Raw genomic sequence first — 23381 nt, forward strand, 5'->3', positions numbered from 1 at the left:
AAAAAAACATTTCAGCAATGTTCAGATGGAGTTTAACGTCCTTTCAAACCAAGTTTCAACCACACACCTGTGAAATGACACAATACTGTACAGTGACTGAATCCTGAACCAGACAAAAGGGGGAATTGGAGTGACTTTAATATCTGTAATTTAATAATGTACCAGAGTATTGTGCTGTCTCATGTTTGCATAAAATAAAATGATTGAAAACCACTACACTAAACACACTGTGTGATGAGAGCAAGTGATTTGTGTGATTGTGTTCTTTTAAATTTCACAAGGATGAAAAAAAGCAAAAAGAGTAATAACACAGATGAAGGTAAACATGTAACGATGTTAGCAGTAAGTAGGGGGTATTACGAGAAGACGGCACCGACACAATAAAAAGCAAAGACGGCGCAAAACTAGTTTCATGCAAGGAAGCAAGTTTGACTGATGATAAAGCATTTCCTTCAGCATAATGTGAGAACGCACTGTTTAAAATGTCTCGTCATAGTCACTACGTCCCAGAATGAGCTCATGTTTGGGCACTAGAATAACAATTTGCATTTAGCTTTATATCAAAATGAATCACTGAATACCTTTTTATTATGTGATGTAAATATCTAGCAGCTAAATTCTTATGAAAATGAAGGTGCTATTTATATTTTAAGAACTCAAATATAATAATCAGAGTTGATCGAATTTAAAACGATACACAAGGCTGCATTGAACCCTTGGGCTGAGCAATTTCTAAGATCTTTATATATCAATAATATATTTCACAATATGGCAAATGCATAATAAATAACATCGTAAATAATCAAATTGCTGTTCAATGCATCAAAAGTGTTTGACAGTTATGCCACAACAGATAAAGGTTGATAAATGATAATAAATGATCCAGCAGCTACTAGACTACATCAACTTTTCAGTTATCGGCAGGTGAAGGAAAAGACAAGACAAGACAGGTCTTTGTTTTGTGCACGTCTGCACGTTAGTTTAATTACCATGGGGAGCGGAGAGAGAAGGGAGGCGGACATAAGGGAGGGAAGTGGAGTATCGGAGAAAGTGACGCAACAGGGAAACGTCCCCGTTCACACACGGCAGAGACAACTTCACATTACATCACACGCTACATTTAGTCACAAATGCTTCCCAGCCCTACATGGTAATGTCAATAACACTTCACTTGTGGTTGTTGATATAAAGCACTCTAGGAAAATCAACAGAGGTTCGTCAGCTGCACCGTAGACAAAGAAGAGGTCCAAACCGTTACATGTTGTTAGATGAACTAAGCGCGGGATGAAACGTAAAAGACTTAAAAACAAGAATGAGAAGGTCACACAAAGGAAAGAAAACAGAATTCACAGTTAATTGCTTCTTTTTTCTCTCCACCAGGTAAAACCCCTCAACTCATTGACTAGGATGCAGCAACTCTTTCTACGAAGCAACAAAATAAATACTGTGGACAATTAAACAAAATCAAGCGGAGGAATCTAATTTTTCCTTTTCAATCTTGTTTAACTGTGAACATTTTGGAACGATGAATATGAGGAGTGATGGTTTAGAGTCTACAGAAGCTTCCTGTAGCCTTCTAAAACTAATAACAGTGTCTGAGTTTTCTCTAGTGCTTTTACAGACAACCAAACCTGATCATCTAAACAGTGCCATCCAGGGTCTGTGCCAATGTGCTTGAGTTAGCCTGTTTGAGGTGCAAGTCACCCTCCATGTCCTGCTTGCCACACCTGTAGAAAACAAGACGCATATAGTGTCACCGTCAACAGTTAATCAGTCCCAAAATGTTCCTTCCATGGCTGTGTTTGCGTGCGCCAGTGTTAATTCACCTTAATGTATTTCATTTCATTTGTGTGCTGTTAAACTATCCTGTTTACACAACAAGAAATATGCAAAACACCCAATCCAACCCGTGGTCATGGGCCACGTTGAATGCTTGAAGCTGTTACTGGCCTACGGCAGTGCTTTTATGAGCCTCTACGACAACCACAGTTATTAAACAAAGCCTTCGGTTTATATCCAGAAAATGAATAGATTATCTCCCACGGTTCCTCGGGAAACATGCAGCACTTGGAAAATTAGTAGAGCACAAGTGACAACACAACATCTCCATTTTATGCTGATTGAAGTGTTTATTCTGATTACTCATTAGGGTTTATTAGCAGAACGAAGGGCTTATTGTAAACGCAGCTTTGGATACGCCACGAGACGCCGTTTGTCACAGCTTACCGAGAGACTGGTCCATTTCCTGTCCTTTCACTTGACTGCTGGTCCCACTCCGAGAGCAACTTCAATATATTCAACGCGGCCTGAAGACGTGAAGAACAGTACAGGTTACTGCAGTGGCCAGGAGCAACGATTACAACAAGTCCTTCATTCGATCGGCTGTGACCAATAACATCCTTTTTAATTAGGGCCTGTAACCCCCCCCCCCCCCCACACACACACCTCAGAAGAACATTCGTCACTTTAATCACTGACATTTATGTTTTAAGATGGTGTCGGGCTGCAGCTATCGATTATTTTAGTAGTATTTAGTAATAGAGTAGTCTATTAATTAATTCCAATTAAATAATGGCATAAAAAAATACTTTTGCTTTATTAAGGAGCAATAGTAAATCCACAAACAATAAAATAAGACAGATTTGGTGCCCCCTTTAGAAAAGACCAACGTTTTAATTGCGTACAATAATATTATCTCAACACTCAACACATGAAGTGCATTGAAGTGTCACTACATTCTGGGTTTCAATGCTCCTGATTAACCTTTTTTTTGCCACCTTCTGAAAAATGATTTCAACCATCAAAGTCAATATTAACCGTCAGAAATGATAAATGTTATACTTTCACGTGGTTATTGTCATCTATAGGGGTTATTTGCATAAAAACACACAATTACAATGATTAGGAAATAAATGATTGTATTTTTAATCAAATAAAAAACTCTTAGCATTAGTAGTTTTAATGATGTCTTATCAGCTGCTTAGGGCTAATGTTAGGAAGTTCAACATGTCATAACTCTCTCTAGTATCTAATTTATTTTGCTGTGAAAACATCTCCATCAAACCACTTTATATTTTTGCCAAAAACTACATTTTACAAGTTTATATTTGAACGTTATTGTTTGAATTTAGCTCTCAATAGTTATTTTTACAGAATAGAGATTGAACGCATCGTTATTTAGGCGAGCAGGACTGTGCAGGCCACCAGCTGCTCACAGCAAACATTAACCAGCTCTCCCTCTGCCTCCTGCAGATCATTTGCATTCATTATTTGTAATAATCGAGTAATTAAAGTTTCTCGAGGAATTGATTCAGCCCAGTGAAAAAAAAATAATTTCCATTTTATGAAAATCGACTGGATAATAAAGTAAAAGTCAGTAAAAGTGAAGCATATATCAAAAAGTGTAAAATACTTCCTGCTTTGTTATCATTGGATGATGTTATTGTGAGTGACATTTCATTAAGCATCTTGTCAACACGCTAAACATGTTTCAGCTTTGATGTAACTTAATATTGTCACACAAGGACTGATAGAAGATTACAAACAGTTTGTATGTTTTCAGCATTTTATCCCTTTAGGTTATATTACTAAAGACCGCCCCGTCCTCCCAAACTCTCACATTTCAAATTTGAGGCTGTAAAGTGGTCTCTCCTCTGATAGCTAATAGAGTTCAGTTCACACACACACAACGTCATTCCTTGCAGGTTGTTAAGGTTGTTAAAAGAGTATTAAACCGGAACGACACATGCTGTAGTTTGTTTTAAACTCACCATATCATGACAGGACTCTACATCTTTCCCAATCCCATGACTGATGAGCGGTGGTTGGGAGGAGCAGTTAATGAGCGATACAAACTCATTTTTATTGTTTTGGGGGAAATCTTTGTAATCCACCTGCAAGCAAATAAAAAATTGCCAATGAATCTTTACCTGTTTTTAGTCTAAATCAAATGCATGCTCAAAAATGGCCTCACTGAATTCACCAAAGGAGAACATGCTATCAGTTACCTGCAGGCTTTGCACCGATGAAAGAAAGCCGAGCTGTTCTGAAGGCCTGGTGAGGGGTCCGTGGGGAAGTTGGTTCAGATTATTTTTGTTCTTTAGGATAGTCTCAGCAGTCAGTGACGTGCCTGCGTAAAGCAGCTCGTTGGCAATCATGGCAGTGATTGTGGCATTGCCCGGGTTGGGTACAGCTCGACTGTAGTCCTTATTCTGGGGTGCTTGGAAGACCCCGACTGCTTGAGCCACTTCAGGGACCATGGGCAGGATACCTGCAGGCAGCTGCTGGTGGCTCAAGTAAGGCAGGCGGTACTCCTCCTCCTTGGAACCTTCAAAAAGGAAAAGCACATTTATAAAGAGCGCATTAGCACAACGGCAATAATTACACAATATGACCACTGCCAAATATTTGCGTTCAGTAGATCTACTATCACTTACTCAATGCCACGTCCTCTACAGAGCCAGGCTCAAAAAAGGTCACTTTGCGCCCATCACCAGGTTTTTTCACTGGGGTCTAAATATTTTTTAAAAAACAATATAGAAGGAATGAACATTTGTCACAGATATTGAATCTCTCTTGTCGGCCATGTTCACCAGACATGCTTGACACAAGGTGCGGCAGTACCTTTTCATCTGTTTTGAGTGCCGGTTTCGGGGGCTGAGGCTGAGGCACTTTATATCCCAAGAGCTCCAGCATCTTCTCTGCTGCGTTCCTCTTGGCCACCTTCTTACTAGGTCCCATTCCTTCGCCAGTCTGGCCGCACACGGTCACCTGCACCACGAAAACGTCCAGCGATCACAGAGGAAAGGACAGAACGGGTGAGAAATCCACAAGGAAAGGCAGAGCGATGTTGCACAAGTCATGTTGACGGCACGCCTTCCCTGCTGTTGAATCACCTGCATGACGAACTCCCTGCGCCGAGGTAGACCTCTCTCCGTCACCATGCTGTAATCTGGTTCCTTCTCCTTCTTGGCCTGCTGGATCTGAGCCAGGCGGCTGATGGGATTCATGCCCTGGCCATATTCTGGGCTGGTCTGCAGCTATTGGCGTGACAAATGAATCGTTACTTAATGGGGAGTCTTTAAGTCTGTACTGATTATACGTATTGCAGCTCACCGGTTGCATTACCTTAATGATGGATTTTGTTTTCTTTTTGATGCGTGGCAGTGTCTTTTCCACACTGGGTATATGAGGTAGCCTCCTCAACTCCCCCAGCACTGCAGCTGCCGCAAGCTTCTTGGCAATTTTTTTACTTTTTCCTTCGCCCTCTCCAGTGAACTCCCCGACGGTAACGAGCACTACAAAACTCTTCATATGGGGAGGGCCTTCTTCCTTTAAAACCTGGAGAACAACAGAGACAAATCATGATACAGAGGAGCACGTGGGTTCTATTATTATTATTATTATTATTATGCATTTTGTCTACACATCACTGAACTGACGTATTCCTATAAACATTTATAAAAAAGAAAATGCATAAATCACCTCAAAGTTGACAGGTAAATTGCGTTTCAGTGCAATTTCAAACACTTGACTGATTTCTGATTTGTTGAGGTTCTCCTCCTCGGGCTCTCCATTCATCTGTCGAGAGGACGAGAATATTAAGGAAAGAAAAGCCTGAATGAAATTGCACAATGGCTTTGTAGCAATAGTTCATGCTGAGTGTGCGCTTCTTTTCTCACCACTGGCAACTGTTGCAATATTGGCTCCTTATGAAGCACTTTCAGGGCCTTGGCAGCAGCTTCATGTTTGGCCAACTGCCGTGTGCGTCCCTTTCCAATAAACTGCTGGCCTCCGATGGAAAGCTCCATATGATATATCATTGGTCCCACTGGAGGAAATGGGTAATAGTACCTGGACACACACAAAAAAGATTTTTCATAAAACATTCCATAATCAGAGCAGAAAGGGAAGACTGTCTTCTTTTATAATTTCCAAGAGAGGAAACTCACTGTTGCATAGAGCGCTGGTAAGGTCCCGGAGCCCGGACGTTGTAATTGAAGTTTGGTGGTCTCATCCCCGGATATGGGTCGATGGGTTTATACATAGGCTTTTTACCAAGCTTCATACATAGTGCATTTAACTCCATGGTGTGTGTCATGCCATCTGCTGTAAGGGCCAGCACAAAGAACACCAACCAACCAAAGATGAAAAAACTATACACGAGAAAGCTCTTTGTGTTGACAAACATTGGAAAGAGAGCAACAGAGCCAGTGGGACGAGCCCACCTGGGTTCTTGCCTGTGTTGCGGGGCGTCCTCACGGTGGGCTTGGGAAGTGTCGTCTCAGTGAGGGCCGATGCAGCAGCAGAATGCTGGGCTTTCTTGATGCTGGTCCCCTCTGCCTCCCAGTGCTGATCTCCCAGTGTGAGCCTAACTGAGAAAATCTGACAGGCAGGAAATGCAATCGATTGGCAAGAACTTGTGACACCACACAACAGCATTGTTTGTCTGTAAAAGTACCTTGGAGTGAGCTGGTCCTTGCTCACACAGCAGCTTATACTCCGGTTGAATCTTGTTGAAACGGGCTAACTCATTCACCAAACACATGGGGGTCTTCTCTTTAGGGTTTGCCATGTTAGATACTGTGACAAAGCAACAAAAAAAAAGATCCAAAATACTCACAACTATGATCATGACTACTAAAACGGAGGGCTGCTCCTAGCCCCAAAGTCTGTCAAATACACGAAGCGTCTTAAAAAGAGGCGCAGGGCTTCGTGAGCCTTTTAAAATAAGAAGCATACAACCTTAAATATTTTAAACGGCTGTGGCATACAGAGAGCCCTCCAAATGTTAGTGGCTAGACAAAAAGGTACTTTACTGTGGCAACAATGGAAAAATGTGCATAAAACAAACCTGTGGTGGTGTTATAGGGAGTGGCTGAGCCTGCAGGGAGAGCGGAGCTCCTGATGGGCTGGCTGGCGCTCTCTGACGGTAGGGTGCCTGAAGAGCAGGGGATGCTGTAGCAAGGCTGTGGCTGCCCCAGCTGCAGTGGGGCGGAGGCAGTAGGCATGGGGCTAGCCGGACACTGAAACTGGAGCTGGGACATCTTCGTTGGTGTAGCTTAGTCAATCTTAGGCTGAGGATCGAGATGGGGGCTTCGTAGTGCAGCAATGGTGAATGCCGAAGTGGGAGGAACTGTTGACCGAGGAAGTCTGAATGTAAGCTCTGCCTGGAAAGTCAGGATGTAAGATAAGTAACGAAGATGTGCCCATTTCTACATATGAAGAAAATTACATCATTTACTATTCATGTGGAGAACAAAATGCACCATCAGAGACACTGGAGCCTCCAGCAAAGCTGCCTGAACCACATTCACATTTATGGACAATTTAGTTTCCAGATTACTGGACTTGCGTTGTGTTTGGATTGTGGGAGGGAATCAATGAAGAGATGGAAAGAACATGCAAAGGCTACAGAAACGAGGCCTCAGCTGGCTAACCTGAGCCACCAGACGGCTTCTGGTTGTGCAGCAACACCTCTAACCACTGAGCTTCTCAGGAGGCTTTTGCACCCTCAAACTGAACTTCACACCTCGAAAAAGATACGTTTGGCACCTTTGATCATCACCATCGTTAAACTGAAAATAGGCCCATATGAATTTTGACGTGAATATGAATATGAATATGTTGCCTTACAAGATACAATAATCCACTGACGTGGTTTTCTAACCAGCAGTAAAAAGTCCAGAAAAGAAAAGCATGTCGTTCTCTCAATATGTGACAACAGGAGCAGGATCCGCTTAAATAAACATTAAAATGTTTGTGTTGTGCTCTGGTTTCTGCACTGTTGTCGTCGGTCAATATGTCTATCCTTTTAGATGCATCCAAAATATTAAGATATCTCATCTGTGGCAATACTGAGGAGGAGTATTACGAAGGAGTTCACGTTATTTGTTTCACTGTGACCGTTATAGACTACTTAATTTAACAAGTTAAAACAACATGACAGCAGTGCAAGATGACAACTCTGGTAGCTTTAAAAATGTGTAAATAACAACAATATGCAGCTGTCTCATAATACTTTTCTAGAGATCTGTGTGCAGGGTCCCAACACAGGACGATAAACCCCCTCATGCCAACATTACACGAGGACAACAGCACACAATGTAACACAACGTTAGTCTGGTTGTCAACACAAACAACTCTGTAATCACTGTGCGCTCATCACAAGGTGCTCGGTTGGGAGGTGTCTGTCACAGGCTGGGTGTTGTGGGGCCCTTGGAGCCTTCGCTCACTGCGATTTAATTAAAATCCCAATTAACTGCTTTTAAAAACGTACCTCGTGCTGCTAAACATTGACACTATAAATAAAACGTACACATGAGTAACAAGTCACCTTCAATATGCCACAATCAACCAGCTAGCTAGCTAGCTAGCTTTTACAACATGGAGCTTAATCGTCCTCACATCATTGAGCTCGTTTGTTTCATAACGAGTGAAGATGTCTATGCAGCAGACATCACCGTGACGAAGACAAAACAAGCTGTAAATAAAAGGAGGCCGACAGGTAGCGTTGCAAAGCGTCCCCCAGAGGACCACGTTAGCCGACTAGCTCACTGGGTGCAGTGGCAAACAGGGTGGACGTAACGGGACCTCTGTGAAAAAAGAGCCCCGACACTTAACAGTAGCAGCAATGGAGTCCCGAGGAAGAAGGCACTCGCGCCGCATCAACAGCAGTACTTGACACTAGTTTACGAGCTAGTTAAACGTCTCATAATCATTCACAGGGAGTCTAGCAAGAGCCGGTGAAATGGCTCGCTAGCTAGCGTTAGCCTAACCCCGACAAGTCACTGCCCCAAAAAAATAAACCTCACCTCGTCGTTCCTTTTGTTCAGTGTTTAAGTTGCTCCATAATACACGTTGATTCACGGCCGTTTGCTTTGGCTAATGGTCAGTTTTCTGTGTTGTTTGTATATCAAAATGCGGGCGGAGAGGAGGTGGACATTGGGAGAACAGGGCAAACACTAAAGAGAATGGCTCTGTCGAGATTCTCTCTTCGAGGAAGTGACATCAACAGAGAGGAAGTACTTCCAAAAATAATGCAGGACTGTCTGGTGAAGAGACATCACGACGTTCATGTTATCATAAGTGCAACTGGGCCAGCGCACAAGCACAAAGTAAGGCTCGTTGGAGACAAAGAGTATGAACAGGGTGTTCAGATTTTTATTTTGGTAGTATCAATAAGCCAAAAACAACAACAGTGGGGTTTTTTGCAGCACACTTAATCCCGTGGTGTAAAAAAAAGCACACACAAATAACTATGAAGCTCATTATGTCAGCTAATAAATATAAAATTGATCACGATTCACTATAAAATATTGCTTCTATTGTCTATCATCCTTCCTAAACTCCATAGCTTTGAGGATAAGAGCAGTGGGTGAGCTGGCTATAGTGGTCATTCCTACAAGTTACAGGTTGTATCCCTGACAGATGTTCAGAGAGTCTCTCAGCATCAGGTCACGCAGGCGCCACAGTGCATCCGCCATGGTTGTGTGGGCTCCTTTGCTCTTCAGCCAGTGTGCTGGCAGCCGGCTCTCCTGCTCTTTGGTCATGTAAGTATCACGCCTTTGAGCTGGGATGGAAACACAGGGTTTAAGAAGTTACGTTTAAGCACACAAAATCAAAACAAACACACACACACACACACAGACACACACAGACACACACACGACCTAGATGAAAAGAAGACTTAAAGAACACCACCTTTGAGCGTTTGGTCCCACTTGCTGACGGTGGTAGACTCTGAATTCAAGCCCTCGATGTACTTGAGGTAGGCCTCTGAGTGGAGCACCCTCTGGGTCTTTGGTGGTGGCGCCACAAACATGGGAGTGGTGGGCTGCAGGTGTGAGGGCGGGCCTTGTCCTGGATATGGTGGGGGAGCGTGCGGTCCTGGGCTGAACATCCCAGGCTAAAATACAACAATGAAAATTAGCATGTGGACAATATGTGGAATATTGAATCCTAAGAATAATATGATACAATAAATGTGTTGTACATAACAACCAGCAACAAGGCTTTCATTTGTTTATTTACACATTCTTCAGTGAAAACGCAGCATGACGGAATTTCATATTAAGTAGAAACGTATGTTTTTAGGACCGGAGCTCACCTGTTGCATAAAGTTTCCTTGTGTAGGACTTCCTGCCATACCATTCATACCAGCGCCCATCATACCTGTTAAATGACAATATTTAGTTTCTGTGTATTTAATAACTCATCCTGGGTTGCTTTATGTTAAGAACTACCACAATGTTTTACAATGACATGTGAAATTGTTACTTTTTGTACATCAGGTGAATACTAGTAGCGTGGTTTGTTTTCACATGAATTACATCAGTAAATGTGGATCCTGTATATTTCAGCTGTGGCATATGAGAACACTTTGAGAGAGGTTGTTGGAGACCAGAGTGCTATGACTGCTCAGGCAGTGCAGCCTGTGGACCAGGTAAACCCCTCCAGCAGGAGAGACACGACTGGATGGGACTGAGCAGGTGTGACGAGGACAGTGGACCTTACCCTGATGAGGCATGCCAGGGTACCCAGGCATACCTTGCTGGAGATGGTGATGAGGCAGGAGGGGCCCCCCTGCAGGGTGAGGTAGCATTGTGACCACACTCAACAAGCCCTCATGGGGGCCCTGCATGGGCATATAAGGTGGGCCGTAAGCTCCCATCATGCCTTTAGGAAGAGGGCAAGGAGAGGACAACAACATATCCATGCATAAGTGACATGCAGCTGACTCTATGATAACATGCACTACTACTGCACACTGTGGCCCCTTTCACACATGCACCTTCAGCTACACATGCTCTTGTAATTATGTTTGCTCAGGAGAGGTTAGACAGTGACAAATGTGCAAGTACAACTCTAATGGACATAGAAGCAGCAATATCCCGGTCTAAAGCTGGCACGGTGTTACAATTTTCTTACTTAATTATGGTTTAAATGTCATGATTTGAATCAATCCTCAGAATGGTCATCTTCTGTGATATACTTCGTTTTTTGTTGTCCAGCTGTGCTGACAAAAATCTTTCTTATCCAGGAGAGCCATGTAATGTCATAGGAGACTTGCCACTGGCTTTTGCTGCACTAGAGACCAATGTGTGAGCAACAACAACCACTGGCTCAACCAAACAACTGGACCTGATGATGCTAAAGGTTCAGTGTGCGTCAGGGGCAGAACATACAAACGGGTCTGAGAATGTTAGCAGGCAAAACAAGCATTTAAGTTAAACGAAATGTTTAAAAGTTATTCAAGGTTATAAATAAATCATGCAGTCAATGTCATGCATTTCCCGATGTGAAGCTAGTGAGAGTAAAATAAACGTAAAACAATGTGAAAAAGCAGCAAAAGAAAACTGTTGCTTTAAGAAGGTAGTTTTGAGATGAATAAGTTTCAAATGTTAGAAAATTAAGAGGATTACGGTTTTCAACAGTCCAGCCTCATTTCCCTGCTGCCTTGTTGTCAAACACTCGTGCTGCCTCTGAGAGGGGTTACCTGACACAGGTGTCATGGTCTGGTTTATCATTCCCATAGTGCTAGGCGAAGGTACCACCCCCATCAGTGACCCTACGGGGGTACCTGCTCGTGGGGACGCTTGCTTCTGTGGTGGTCTGTCACGCTCTTGTTGATCCACTATTTTGGCTGCACGTTCTGAAAAACAAACAAATAATTGCCATCTTGACTTCTGTTCACATCGGCGCACTTTCTCACACACACACACACACACACACACACACACACACACACACACACACACACACACACACACACACACACACACACACACACACACACACACACACACACACACACACACACACACACACACACACACACACACGACTTCTTCTCACCTTCATATTCAGCTTTCTTGGTAGCCTCAAGGTTCCTCCACTCGGTGCCCACGAGTCGACTCAGCTCCCCAAAGGAGAAGTCTGGGTGTCGGGCTTTGATGACCGCTCGCATTTCACTGCTGAACAAGATGTAGCCGCTCATGTTGATCTTCCTCTTGGCTCCTTCCTTCTTAGATAAGCCCTTTACCTTCGGAGTGGACTTCATGGAAAAACCAAAGATGCAAGTTAAAACAAAGTTTGTCTTAATTTGAATATTAGAACACGGGGTTTGAAGATGTGTGCTTGCTGGAGACGTATGGGTACCTGAGGAGTGTATGGCACGGTATCCGTATCGCTCGCAAGAGGGGTTTGCACCTGAGGCATAGACGGCGTCTGTGGAGCCTCGTCGTCGTCGTCTATGTCTTCTATATCATCCTCCTCTACGTCTGCCAGCTTGACCTCAAGCTCATTGATCTTCTTGTCCAAAAAGGGTGATGCTTCCTTCTGTGGCACCATCAATTTCCTACACAGGATTAGCAGCACAAGAGAAAACACAACCCGAAATTCAGACTGGGCAAGAAACGGCTTTGAATCAGAAACGGTGCTCTGCTCTGACCGACCGACCTGAAATAGTAGATCTCGTCCTCCACCACTTTGGAAGAGTATGAGAAGCGTTTCAGACCCTTGAACTTTTTCATCTGCTTTTCTGTGTCGATGTAGCGGCTCTCGCACAGCAGCACATCCTCTTCTGAAACCTCGGTAGATCTGCATGACAGGTATTCCTTAAAGGAGGACACCATACATTTGCCTGGAGAGCAGAGGGTTAGAGTAAAAACGTGTTCGCATCATACATTGAAAAAAGTGTAGCCATTAAAAAAAGGCAGACGAATAATAGTTTGACATTTTAGGTAACAAGCTTATATGCTTTCTGGTGGAGCGTAGTGTAATGCTGGTTGGAGAATGTCAGTAGTCTTTATTTAACGGACAGATGTGATATCAGTATCAATGTTCTTATTTAACTCGCTGCCAGATATCTTAACTTGTTTCCCACAACGTCGAACTCTTCCCTTAAGTGGATTAACTGTGATGTGTGAACAGAAGTTATTAAAGCAGAACCTGTGACACAGGTAATGGGCAAGGTCTCCTCCAGATGGCTCAGAAACACTTCTCTCTTGTAGAACATCTTTGTGGGTTCGTGCTCCGTTTCCTCCGGGTGAATAAAGATGGGCCCAAAGAAGAAAGTAGTTCCATTCTGAACCCACAGCTTCTCCATCCTGCAGCCCGGTGAAGAGAGCCATGTTACCAATAGTTAATAACTCAATAATAAGAGGCCTTCTTACACTAAACAGGCAAAAAAAAAAAAAAATTCACCCACCTGGCAACCCGGGGCTTTGACAGACCATGTGACTGGATGTAAACACAGTCTCCCACTTTAAACCACATGTTGTTGTGGTGCAACTGTTCATAGTGCTGACAGCCGGGATCAGCTCCACTCATCTCCGTGGGGGCATCCTCTCTCTCCTAAACGAACACACATGGACACACAGAGGACTCGCGTGTTTATTATATTGTGACAAATATTAACAAATTGTATATTGCCATGTCATAAGCCTAGAAAACACAATGTCACCTCACCTTGTCAATAAAGCCTCCGCTGCCTGCATACGAAATGGTCACTTTGTCATAGTCCGGCTTGGCAAACATGGAAGCAACACGGACAACAGGCAACGGCACCTCACGGGAAACAAGTTTCACCGAGCTCACGGGCACGGCCCAGATCTTGATCTTCTTGAACGACTTGTTCCTGCCGGCGTAGCGAGATTCACAGATGTAGACATCCTCTGCTCTGTAGCCCTCGGGTTGCATTTTGAAATAATCCTACAGATACCAGAAGAAAAAAGAAAGCCACGATAAGTTAAACAGATCCTTGTAAATAAGTTTTCTGTGTGTTATTCAGGTTCTGTAGAAGGTCTTACCTTCACAAACAAGACCACACATTTGCGCAGAACTTTACTGATGGACACTTTGTTGTAGTAGTCACTCTTGAAGACCTCCTTTTCCAGAAACTTGCGAGTCGCCAAGTGGAAGGTTTCACTTGGCCTGTAGAACCAGCAGCCGTGGAGCCACTTCCCACCTTCACACACAACACATGAACAAATAAACAAAACAAGAAAAAAAGAACTGTGGCCAACTGGTAGTGATGTCTGTCTTGGTGTGTTCGTGTGTTACCTGCTTCATCCTCCCACAGGCGTTCGATACAGACAATGTGTGGTTTCAGGTTGGGCTCTGACGGCTCCACATAGACAAAGTCTCCCACATGGTAGGTGATGTTCTCATAGCTGCAGTCCTGCCTGTACACACGCTCTGACTCAGACTCGGACTGACACGACTCTCCTGGCAGGTCCTCGGCTTTCACCCCCTCTTTAGATGAGAAATACATAATGATTTCATATTAATACCACGTAAACAATTTATTACATCCGTAATACCTGTGTAATACGCCACATGTGTTCATACACACTCACCTTTGTTTTCCTGCTCCTCTTCCTCAGTCTTTAGCTTGTCCTCCTCAATCTCTTTGGGAATCTTCTCCCTCTTTTCCTGCTCCACGTCGCTGTGCAGGTGTTTGGACGTGTAGATGAGTGAAGTTGACTGCAGAATCTCTCCATTCTTGCATAGCTCATCCCTGATCTTAATAAAAAACTGCTGTAGCTCCACTGCATCCTCAAATATCTCAGAGTCAGTCCTGCAAATGCAAAAAATGGACAATACATAATGACTTTTGAACACAGTTAGGCTGTTGAATAGAGAATATTACACTGTTTTAGCTAAATAATGAAATCTGTGTTTAATCCTGAACAGTTAACGAGTTCGATACTTACAATAAAATCTGGTAAAAGATAATAAATGTTGACTTCTACATTTGAACCCAACCCACCAGCTAGACGTCATAAGATCACATCACATTATCCAAAATATGTTTGTAAACAGTAAAACTAAAGAAAATGTGAATAAATCTGAAGTGATCTTGAAGTTATATCAGTAAACATTTTGTACCGACATTGCAAAAATATATACAGGTGGGGCTGATGGCGGATGCTTATCGTTAAATTGTATTAATCAAAAACTAGTAAGAGGGACTGTAGTCATTCTGCTCTCACAGTTTTACTGGAATCTCACAAAAAGACTATTTCAGTTTCAAGGTAAAAGTCAGCGGCCCTTTTCTCTTACAGAGATCAAAGCAACTTCTTTTTATTAAGTTGTGCAATCGCATACCGGTCCAAATTTCACTGTGATTTAAAGTTTAAAAGGGTAAATGGCCCAATGACGCGACAACCCTTTTCCATTTGCTGTTTCAATGCAACATTATCTGTTTTTGTTTTGTTCCTAGAATGAACAAAACAAATTTTCACTGATATGACCTGAGAAAGACTTTAAAAAATAAGCTGATGTACCTGTGGAGCCTCCTTGCCTTCTCCAACACTTCGAACATGTGTTCCTGGAAGACATCCAGTCTCCTGTAGTGGCCCCGGTCCACGTTCATCCTGATGACATCAAAGTTTTGCGGTGGTTTTTCGGGGGCAGCTGGATCCACAGCGGGGATCTCCGCCAGAGAGTCGCTGTAGCATCGGCCCTCTTCGTCCTGGTGGCCCAGCACGGACACAAACAGGTTCCTGATCAGCTCTCGCACCACATGTGCCACATTAGGAGGTCCGGAGTCCTCGCCTCCCTCCTGCTGCTTGCGGGTCTCCAGCAGCACCCGGTGCAGCACCAGCGCATCCCGATAGATCAGAGACTCTGGCTCATTGTAAATGCAGGCGTTGTTGAACATGAGAGCGAAATCCTCGAACAGGGCTTCGACGTCTTGGTAGCGACCGGCCGCCATGTGGCTTCGGAGGCGCTCCATGTCGATGGGTCTCTTGATGGTGGCGTAGTAGTCGGGCAACTCGGCACGAGATGGCAGACGAAGAAAGATTGTGCTGAGACGCCGGCCTCGGCGGTCGGTGAAGTTTCGCACAGCGTCGTAGAGCTCATTTAACCTCTGCTGAAGAGGGGTGAGGTATTTGGACTTCTTTGGAGAAACACCAATCTTTCCTAGATACAGAAATACACTTAAGATGAGACACAATTGTAAAACCGAAATGTAACAGCTGCACTCAATCAAGTACAGACCTCTGCAAGACCGAACAGTCAGGCCATTATTTTCACAGTTGCCGTTGTGCCAACCAAGTGAATGGCAAATTGGAATAGAAGTTAGTTTACTATAATAGATTAGCTTTCATTTTAAGTTGATTTTTATGCGATAATAATCGATAATAATGACTGAAATCATCGAAGGTTAGATTAAGTTATGTTGGAGTACATTTTTTTGTAATTGTTTGCGATGATGTTAAGTGCATCTGATTTCTAATGGGCTAAAACACGGAATATGATCAAACTTACTTAGTTTCAGTTTGGGAGATCCCACATCTTCTTCAGGAAAAGGTCCCAACTCCTTACGCTTGTCCTTCAGTATCTTCTCCAGAACATCAGCATCATTATACACCTACACAGATGCCCCCCCCCCCACCACAAAAATTGTAAGTATCAGAAAAATGTAGCTTATGCCAAGATTGTTTTTGCAAAAATAGCAAAGATTAACATTGCATATTTCAAACTGTATGCACTGTCTACCTGAGATCCCTCCTCGTTGTAATGCCGGGCATTTCGGAACATCAACCTCATGTCATCCATGTAAGCGTCCTCTGTCGCGTAGCGTTCGCTGCGGACGTTGTGCTCAATGGTCTTCAGGTCCATCGGCTCCAGGATGACTTTGTAGTAGTCGGGGTAGTCCTTCTTGGACGGTTTGACCATAAACAGATCACAAAGACGGCGATTGGTGCCCGCCTCCCTAGACTCAGTCACTGCGTCGTATAAGGCCTTCATTCGGTTCTTTTTCACATTTTTCTTGTGGCTGCAAAAGAATCAAAGTAGAATATGAATGAGCTTGGCTGGCAACCCAGACACAAAGCTGTATTTGTTGTTAGCTAGCAAACTACAGATTATTATTTTTTAAGAGGAATAGCAATGGATCTACAAATCATTGAACATCTGAAGGGAGAGAGACAACCCTGCATACCTTTTCCTCTTGATGCTCCCGGTATCAGATGACAGAATGCTGTCTCCATCCTCGTCGTCCCTCCTCACAAGTTCCCTCTTTTTTGCCTTTACCAACAGGAAGATCAGATGGACATGTCAGTAGACAAATACACTCATTTCTGCAAGATGCTTCATTTGTTGTTTCAAATTACGGTTAATTACTTTCATTCTTGGCCTCACTAGAGTTAAAACACCTTCTGCAAGAGTCCTTACCTGCAAGATCTGCTGAAGCCTAAATGCCCGTTTGTAAATGCTTGAGTTAGGCATGTTGTAGCGCTTTGCATTCTCAAACATCAGAGTGAGGTCGGCATCCATCTGCTCCACACTTTCATACTCGCAGTTCTTCATTTTTGCCCTTAAGAATAAGCACACGGTTGTTATGGACTTGCTAATCTGTCATTCTGCCTCTCAACATGATATCTACCGAGTCATCATTTCTTACCGGATTTGCTGCAGAGCGATGGGTTGTTTGATCTGCTGATAGTAGTCGGGGTACTCCCTGCGAGAGGGCAGGTGCTGGAACGGTTCAGAGAAGACCTGGCCCTGGTTGTTCCTGGCACCCCTCACGGCTTCATACAGCTGGAAGATCGGGTTGCTCATCTCCATGCTAGAACTCTGACTCTCAGCCTCTGACTCTCCCTCGTCGTAGCAGACGGAGCCTGTAAACATTTACGCGGTGAACTCTTGTTGTTTTTTTTCAAACACAAGGTAGACTTCTCTGACGCCTGAAGCGCTGATAATTACCAGACAGCACCGGGTCGTCCTCACTCTCTGAACCATAGTGGAGAGCAACGCTGACGCCAGAAAGTTGATCCCCCTGGCCGGACCTGCGATTTCTAAATAGTAACAGTAAATACAGAAAGACATAAACCGTGTAGATGCTGTTTTCTTTCTGAGAATAAATTGTTGGTTTGCGTTTGAGACAAAAATAAAACACAAAATAGAAGTGTCTGATTGTCATTTCATACCTGATGCGAAGACTAGATTTAGTGGGTTCAGCGTGTTCAAGTTCAGTCTTCCGCTGGATGAAGATTTTCTTTATGGTGTTAGCATCCTATACAAAAAAAAAAAAAAGAGAACAATTGTTAATATTTGGGATGTTACATCTTGTAAAAAATAAAATCAAGAAAAAGAGTTTACCTTAAAAACCTGAGATCCTGGTTCATTGTACGTTTTGGCATTTTTGGCCATCAGGTCGATGTCCTTGGCCATCGCATTGACACTTTTATAGTATCCAATCTACGCAAATAACATAAATTAGTGCCGACTATTAAAACAAACACCAGGAAGTTCTGAAATCAGTCATTTTTAAGATGAACGAAGCATGAGGAAAGCGATCGGTCACTACCTGTATTCTTTGAGCGATCGTTCTCAGATCGATTGGTTCCTTTATGATGGCATAGTAGTCTGGGTAATGCTAGGAAACACAGACGGGCCTGTAAATGTCAAGAATTAACTATTTCAGGGCACAAATTGAAGGGTAAAGAATCTTGGGAGGACTCACCACTTTGGAAGGCAATTTCTGGAACAGTTCACTGACATGGCGCCCTGAGGGATCAGCGTGCGACACTAAAGCCTCCAAGAGTTGCTCAAACAATTCCTTCAAATTGACAGTTGAGGTCTAAAAGACAGATTTGCATAAATTGGTTCTTTGGAAATAGTTACTTGTTACAACAAACATGAATTTACACGAAAAGCATCAATCTAGTCAATACAAAAACAACATTCATTTGTAGTGAAACAGTGATGTTACACACTTCAGTTAAACTCACAGGCGACAGTCAAACAAGCAGACAGGGCAACTCAACAACACATCTAAAGAGGAACTGACCTCATCTTCGGTTGACATTCCTGGATTATCCATCATATCATCACCATCTTCATCATCCTCATCTCCGTCCCCCGGCTGCACAAACTCATTCCTTGTTTGCAAATATACTCCCCACAGCTTGCATGCAGCTTGATACTCCTCGGTGTCACTCTGAGTAGTTGAACAGGAAAGGAATTGTGAAAATTAAAAATGGTTCTACTACACCATATTACAGTGACAGGTATACTTTAACAGTGCTTACCTTGTAGAACGATTTGGCATTGTTGAACATGAGCTGGAAATCTGCAGTAAGCTGCTCCACGTCGTTATAATCTTCCGACTTCAGTTTGTACTGAATTTTTGTCATATCAATTGGCTGGGACACTGTTTCATAATAATCAGGCTGATTCCTGAAAAAGAACAAGAGTAATCAGGCTCCACTGTAATCTCTGAATGTGTGAGACGGTCACATTTCACAAAGTACAGTGTATATCTTGGACAGGTCCACACACTATTCTTTTTAACAATGTTAGGCTCTACGCTGGCCTTTGTGTTGCAATACCTTCTCTTTGGTACCCTTTGGAAAACGTCACTAAGTTGCCTCCCGTGGTCGTCCTTGTGGTCCCTGACAGCATTGAACAGTTCATGGCATACAGCAATCTAAAGGGAACGAGTTGTGAAAATCAGAAAGTGTTCACACAAATTAAATAAGATGTCACATTATTTTGAAGCGGCAGTTGTAGTGATAGTATAAACCAAGTGGATTTACTGTATCTACAGGAGGAACATTTGAGATTCTTCTTCTTTTTCTGCCACTTCCAGGTGTAGAGGAGGCATCGTCCAGGTCACCGCCTCCACTGACGCTGCTGGAGGGGGAAGTGGCCCTTCTCCTCTTGGAGCTCGCTGACATCGCTGGCTTGTTCTACAACAGGCTAGCCCGCTAGCTGCAAAAAGAGGTTAACGTTATTGTACAATTGACACGCGATTACTTCTAGTTAAAGGGAACATTGGTCGTCTATCTATTCACATCGAGGCTAAAACGGGAGCAAGAGCAAACTCAGCCTGCTAGCGTTAGCACCGCTTGGATGTATGAAACAAAGCAACCGGGCGAGCGGCTGTTAGCTATCTATGTTAGCATGTTATCGTATCTTGCTTGCCGCTTTTCTAACACCGCAACCAAGTTAAATATTCTAACTTTACCAGAAAACACGTGCAATATGGGATGATTACACATATAAACTGACTTTTGAAAGCAAGTCTTACCCAAAACAAAGCAAAGTTCGCCGTAGTTCCCTGAGCAAAAATGTGTAACGGCTAGCTAGTGTTGTTTGAAAACTTCTGCTGCCCGGAAGTTGAGGTTGTTTTGTGTTTGTGTGTAAGAGAAGGAACTCGCCACAGGAGACAGTGCTGCCCCTTCAGGGCAGGAGTGGTGATACACCCAATGTTGTGGATACGCAATAAAGAAGATACACAATGAACAATATAAATACATGTTTTAGTGTATATAATGTTTGTAGCCCAACAAGAGTGCAAGTAGTACAAAAAAGACAGTATCAGAATTTACAAGGGACCTGTTAAGCACTAACAACAACAATAATAACTTTATATACGGTAGCACAAAACAGACAAAGTGCTTTACATAAATAAAAATAGATCAAAACAATGGCAAACATGTATTATGTGATAAATGTGTAGTTTACAGGACAAATGAAATAATAGAATACATTTAAATATATATAGCAAAAGCCAATTTAAAAAAAGAGAGTCTTTGATAGAGTTTTAAAAGAGCATGGCAAATGATATAAAAGTAATATTTTCTAGTTTTACTTCTACATGTGCAAACAAATGTAGTTGATTGTGCTGGTTTACTGTAGATGACAGGAGGGAATTAAATGTTGAGTTATTGCAAAATAAAAGCTCTTTAAATCTTTGACACATTTTAATCTTCATAGTCTGGGTATACAAATGGGGTCAGAGCTCAGATGTTGTGCCTCACTGTCAGATGGCATTTGTATTGCTGCAAAGGGGAGCAATGTTTGACCATGGTCCTAAAATAATCAAACTGCTGGGTTAATACATATATTTGCACGCTGGCTGTGGCTGAAACAGCGTTAGTTAATACAGGGCACATTTGAAGTGTTTGTATACAGTCCACTAATCTAGTTTTTATACGTACAAATATTCAATAAATGCACCTGCTAAAGGTGAGTGATCAAAATCAAAATCTGAGTATTCACTGCGTTTGGTTGTCTACTTGGAGAGTGGGATGAGGGGTTAAATGGTTTGGGGACGGAGTTGCAGAAACGATCTTTTTACATGACAACAGACAACAGAGAAACACAAGGAACACACAAGATCCATATTAAAATAAGGTTCTCCATCAATGTCCTGTTTGAAAACAGCTTGTGGAAATAATACATAGCATGGAACACCTTGGAACAAAGAGCTCAGCAAAAAAAACTTCCTTTGAACTTTTCATATGACAAAAAAGATGGTGAATATAGCTTTTTGTATTTTTTCGTGCTAAATGCAGTCGTATTTTGTCCTATACTCTGTTACTCAACATTAGGCCGGCACGCCTCTGCTGGGCTCTGTGACCTGTGGCCAACAACCAGGTGGTCTTGGGGAGCGAGTGTGACGATGTTGATGCTGTGAGAGAGCGAAGCAGGGCGTTGCCTTAAAATGAGGGGGAAACCCGAGGTTTACTTCTCTGCAAGAGCACATTGGGCCTATTTGTTTAATAAACCACACTGGTATTTTTGAAGTAGCCTATAAAAAGACTTGTATTTAAACAGGCCGCTTGGCTTGCGTGTGCTTTGTCAGTGCTGTGTGATGATAGGCTACATTTTTCGAGGTGACACGTTCTGCCTGTTTCTCAAAGCCTCTAAAATTGTCTGCACACTCTGACACCCCGCGTTATTGAAGCGTTCTGAAAACTACCAGCAGATATACAATAAAAAAAAACGCTGCTCACAAATGACAGACAGTGGGCGCGACTCTCATAAGGTAAAGCGCAGATCACGTTGTTAGGAGAACTGTGAGTGATTTTTTTTCCCTGCTGCACTACGTCCACAGACGTCTGCTTTTCTTGACGTCAGGAGAAGTCTGAGCGCTGCGCACAAGCACAGCAACCAGAACGCTCCCCGAGGGAAGGAGAACACATCACAGCCACAGATCGCAATTTAGGTAAGTCTTCTTTTTTTTTTTATACAGTCATATATTCACTGAAATGTATTATCGATCGTGCGTTTTTTTTTCTTCTGTCGGCAGTAAAACTTGTAAAGCTTAAATGTGTGCGCCTCCGTGTCGCATGCCTGCAGCCTCCTGATTTAACCCAACGATGCTGCCTTCCTTTGACTGCCATACCCTTGAGCGCTGCAGCAGGCTTACGCTTCGCACACCCACACCGCCTTTTTCTCTCTTGCATGATCACCAACACGAAAGTGGGACTCATTTTCAGTATCGCAGACCCACCGCACCGGCAGAACGTTTTAATTCCCATTCAACCCCCTGCTTGCCATTCACGCCCTGTAGCCCTAATGCAGAGCAGTACCAAATGTTTCTCAGTGGAACGCAGCTTCCATTTCTCCTGCGCTCTTGTAAATGTAGATTGTGTTCTTCCTCTTTAGAGCAACCTTATTGTTTAAAGCTTCAGATGTTATATATAGCACAGGTCCCCCAACTGGTATCTGCCTCTACTGACCATGCGTTTGTTTTTGCGGCGGTGCACGGTGCCTTCCTTGCAACAGTATATCTGCTGCACTGTTTGCCCTACTTTCTGTTTTATCGTTGCTATTCATTGTTGTTCAGTCGGTTGTCAGCAAAGTGAGCTGTAGTTGTTGTGGGTTGAAGCTTTTAGGGGGGCAGTAATCATATTATCTTTCCAGTGTGCAGGTTTATTTTTCTCGTTCGTATGAACATGTTTGTTCTTATTCATTCATTATTATCGTACATGACATTTTGCGCAGGCATATATGTTTAATCAGATGTATCCTGGCTTATGTCTCTAAAATATAAGAGACTGCATTAAAAGACCAGGTCTGCAGCTTCAGTGTTTTCTTTTACTTGTGATTTCAGCTTATAATCAGTCATCATGCATATACGAAAAAAACTACTAACTTGTCTTCATTGAGTTCAATCAAACTTGCTGACATAACATGAGCACTCAATCAGGGAAATCCCTGGTTTCTAAATGACTTAAGTTGAATATTCAGTCAACCAAACTGTAATGGACATATGAAACTGATATACTGAAGCACGATATATTATGCAGCCTGTATACTCCTAATTAAGTAGGCTACCTTAAGAGTTGAGTGCCCATTGATTGTCATATTTCAAATCGTATCTATTATTTCGCCACCGTGTGCTGGAATGATGTTTGTAATAGAGACAGCATCAGAGGATGGTTCAAAATGTACTACAGCATGTAACAAAATCATGTTGCCATTGAGGATTTTTTTGTTATTTTTATTAAAAGTCACGGGTCTGAAGAGTGAATCATTGGTTGGATTTCGCACAATCCTCCTGATCAGAGATTTATCTTGATTTGATTACACATGCAGTGGGTCAAAACGTGCTCGTGCATTCTCTGAGATCT

The 23381-nt window shown here is 42.8% G+C and overlaps 2 protein-coding genes across 4 annotated transcripts; both read right to left on the reverse strand.

Annotated features, from left to right (window-relative positions):
* Positions 1-128: 128 nt before the first annotated feature.
* Positions 129-8985, reverse strand: stau1 (staufen double-stranded RNA binding protein 1). Its single transcript, XM_079184183.1, has 15 exons — positions 8814-8985; positions 6854-7169; positions 6461-6582; positions 6240-6384; positions 5952-6108; positions 5682-5853; positions 5485-5580; positions 5128-5340; positions 4896-5039; positions 4624-4770; positions 4437-4512; positions 4008-4327; positions 3771-3893; positions 2227-2306; positions 129-1727 (listed from the first exon to the last, which is right to left on the reverse strand). Exons 2-15 carry the CDS (start codon positions 7044-7046, stop codon positions 1640-1642), a joined length of 2076 nt encoding a protein of 691 aa, XP_079040309.1. The 5' UTR covers positions 7047-7169; positions 8814-8985; the 3' UTR covers positions 129-1639.
* Positions 8986-9146: 161 nt separating this feature from the next.
* On the reverse strand, positions 9147-20136 carry pbrm1l (polybromo 1, like). Of its 3 annotated transcripts, XM_079156564.1 has the most exons (30): positions 20048-20136; positions 19554-19728; positions 19347-19444; positions 19047-19194; positions 18806-18955; positions 18479-18595; positions 18323-18391; positions 18115-18213; positions 17943-18028; positions 17719-17810; positions 17417-17633; positions 17188-17329; positions 16955-17040; positions 16510-16789; positions 16279-16381; positions 15291-15930; positions 14361-14581; positions 14065-14256; positions 13812-13969; positions 13471-13713; positions 13211-13356; positions 12952-13109; positions 12460-12643; positions 12160-12358; positions 11857-12055; positions 11498-11653; positions 10516-10677; positions 10109-10173; positions 9703-9907; positions 9147-9571 (listed from the first exon to the last, which is right to left on the reverse strand). In XM_079156564.1, the coding sequence occupies exons 2-30, from the start codon at positions 19692-19694 to the stop codon at positions 9408-9410; spliced, it is 4920 nt and encodes a 1639-aa protein (XP_079012690.1). In that variant the 5' UTR covers positions 19695-19728; positions 20048-20136; the 3' UTR covers positions 9147-9407. The 3 variants fall into 3 exon arrangements, with proteins under 3 accessions (XP_079012690.1, XP_079012692.1, XP_079012691.1); XM_079156566.1 differs by lacking the exon at positions 10516-10677 and having other exon boundaries at positions 11582-11653; XM_079156565.1 differs by lacking the exon at positions 10516-10677.
* Positions 20137-23381: the final 3245 nt, after the last annotated feature.

Source organism: Pholis gunnellus, assembly GCF_910591455.1.
Source record: "Pholis gunnellus genome assembly, chromosome: 3".
NCBI classification, from domain to species: domain Eukaryota; kingdom Metazoa; phylum Chordata; class Actinopteri; order Perciformes; family Pholidae; genus Pholis; species Pholis gunnellus.

What these genes read in the sequence shown, in the direction of transcription:
- pbrm1l (XM_079156564.1), bottom strand. Translation starts at nt 19,694, where the DNA reads ATGTCAGCGAGCTCCAAGAGGAGAAGGGCCACTTCCCCCTCCAGCAGC. An exon ending in ATCTCCCAAACTGAAACTAA is followed by an intron (nt 15,931 to 16,278) that starts GTAAGTTTGATC and finishes TTCTGTATCTAG; the next exon opens with GAAAGATTGGTGTTTCTCCA. An exon ending in GCCCATTACCTGTGTCACAG is followed by an intron (nt 12,644 to 12,951) that starts GTTCTGCTTTAA and finishes TCTGCTCTCCAG; the next exon opens with GCAAATGTATGGTGTCCTCC.
- stau1 (XM_079184183.1), bottom strand. Translation starts at nt 7,046, where the DNA reads ATGTCCCAGCTCCAGTTTCAGTGTCCGGCTAGCCCCATGCCTACTGCC. An exon ending in TCCCTATAACACCACCACAG is followed by an intron (nt 6,583 to 6,853) that starts GTTTGTTTTATG and finishes GCTTTGTCACAG; the next exon opens with TATCTAACATGGCAAACCCT. An exon ending in CATCGGTGCAAAGCCTGCAG is followed by an intron (nt 3,894 to 4,007) that starts GTAACTGATAGC and finishes ATTTGCTTGCAG; the next exon opens with GTGGATTACAAAGATTTCCC.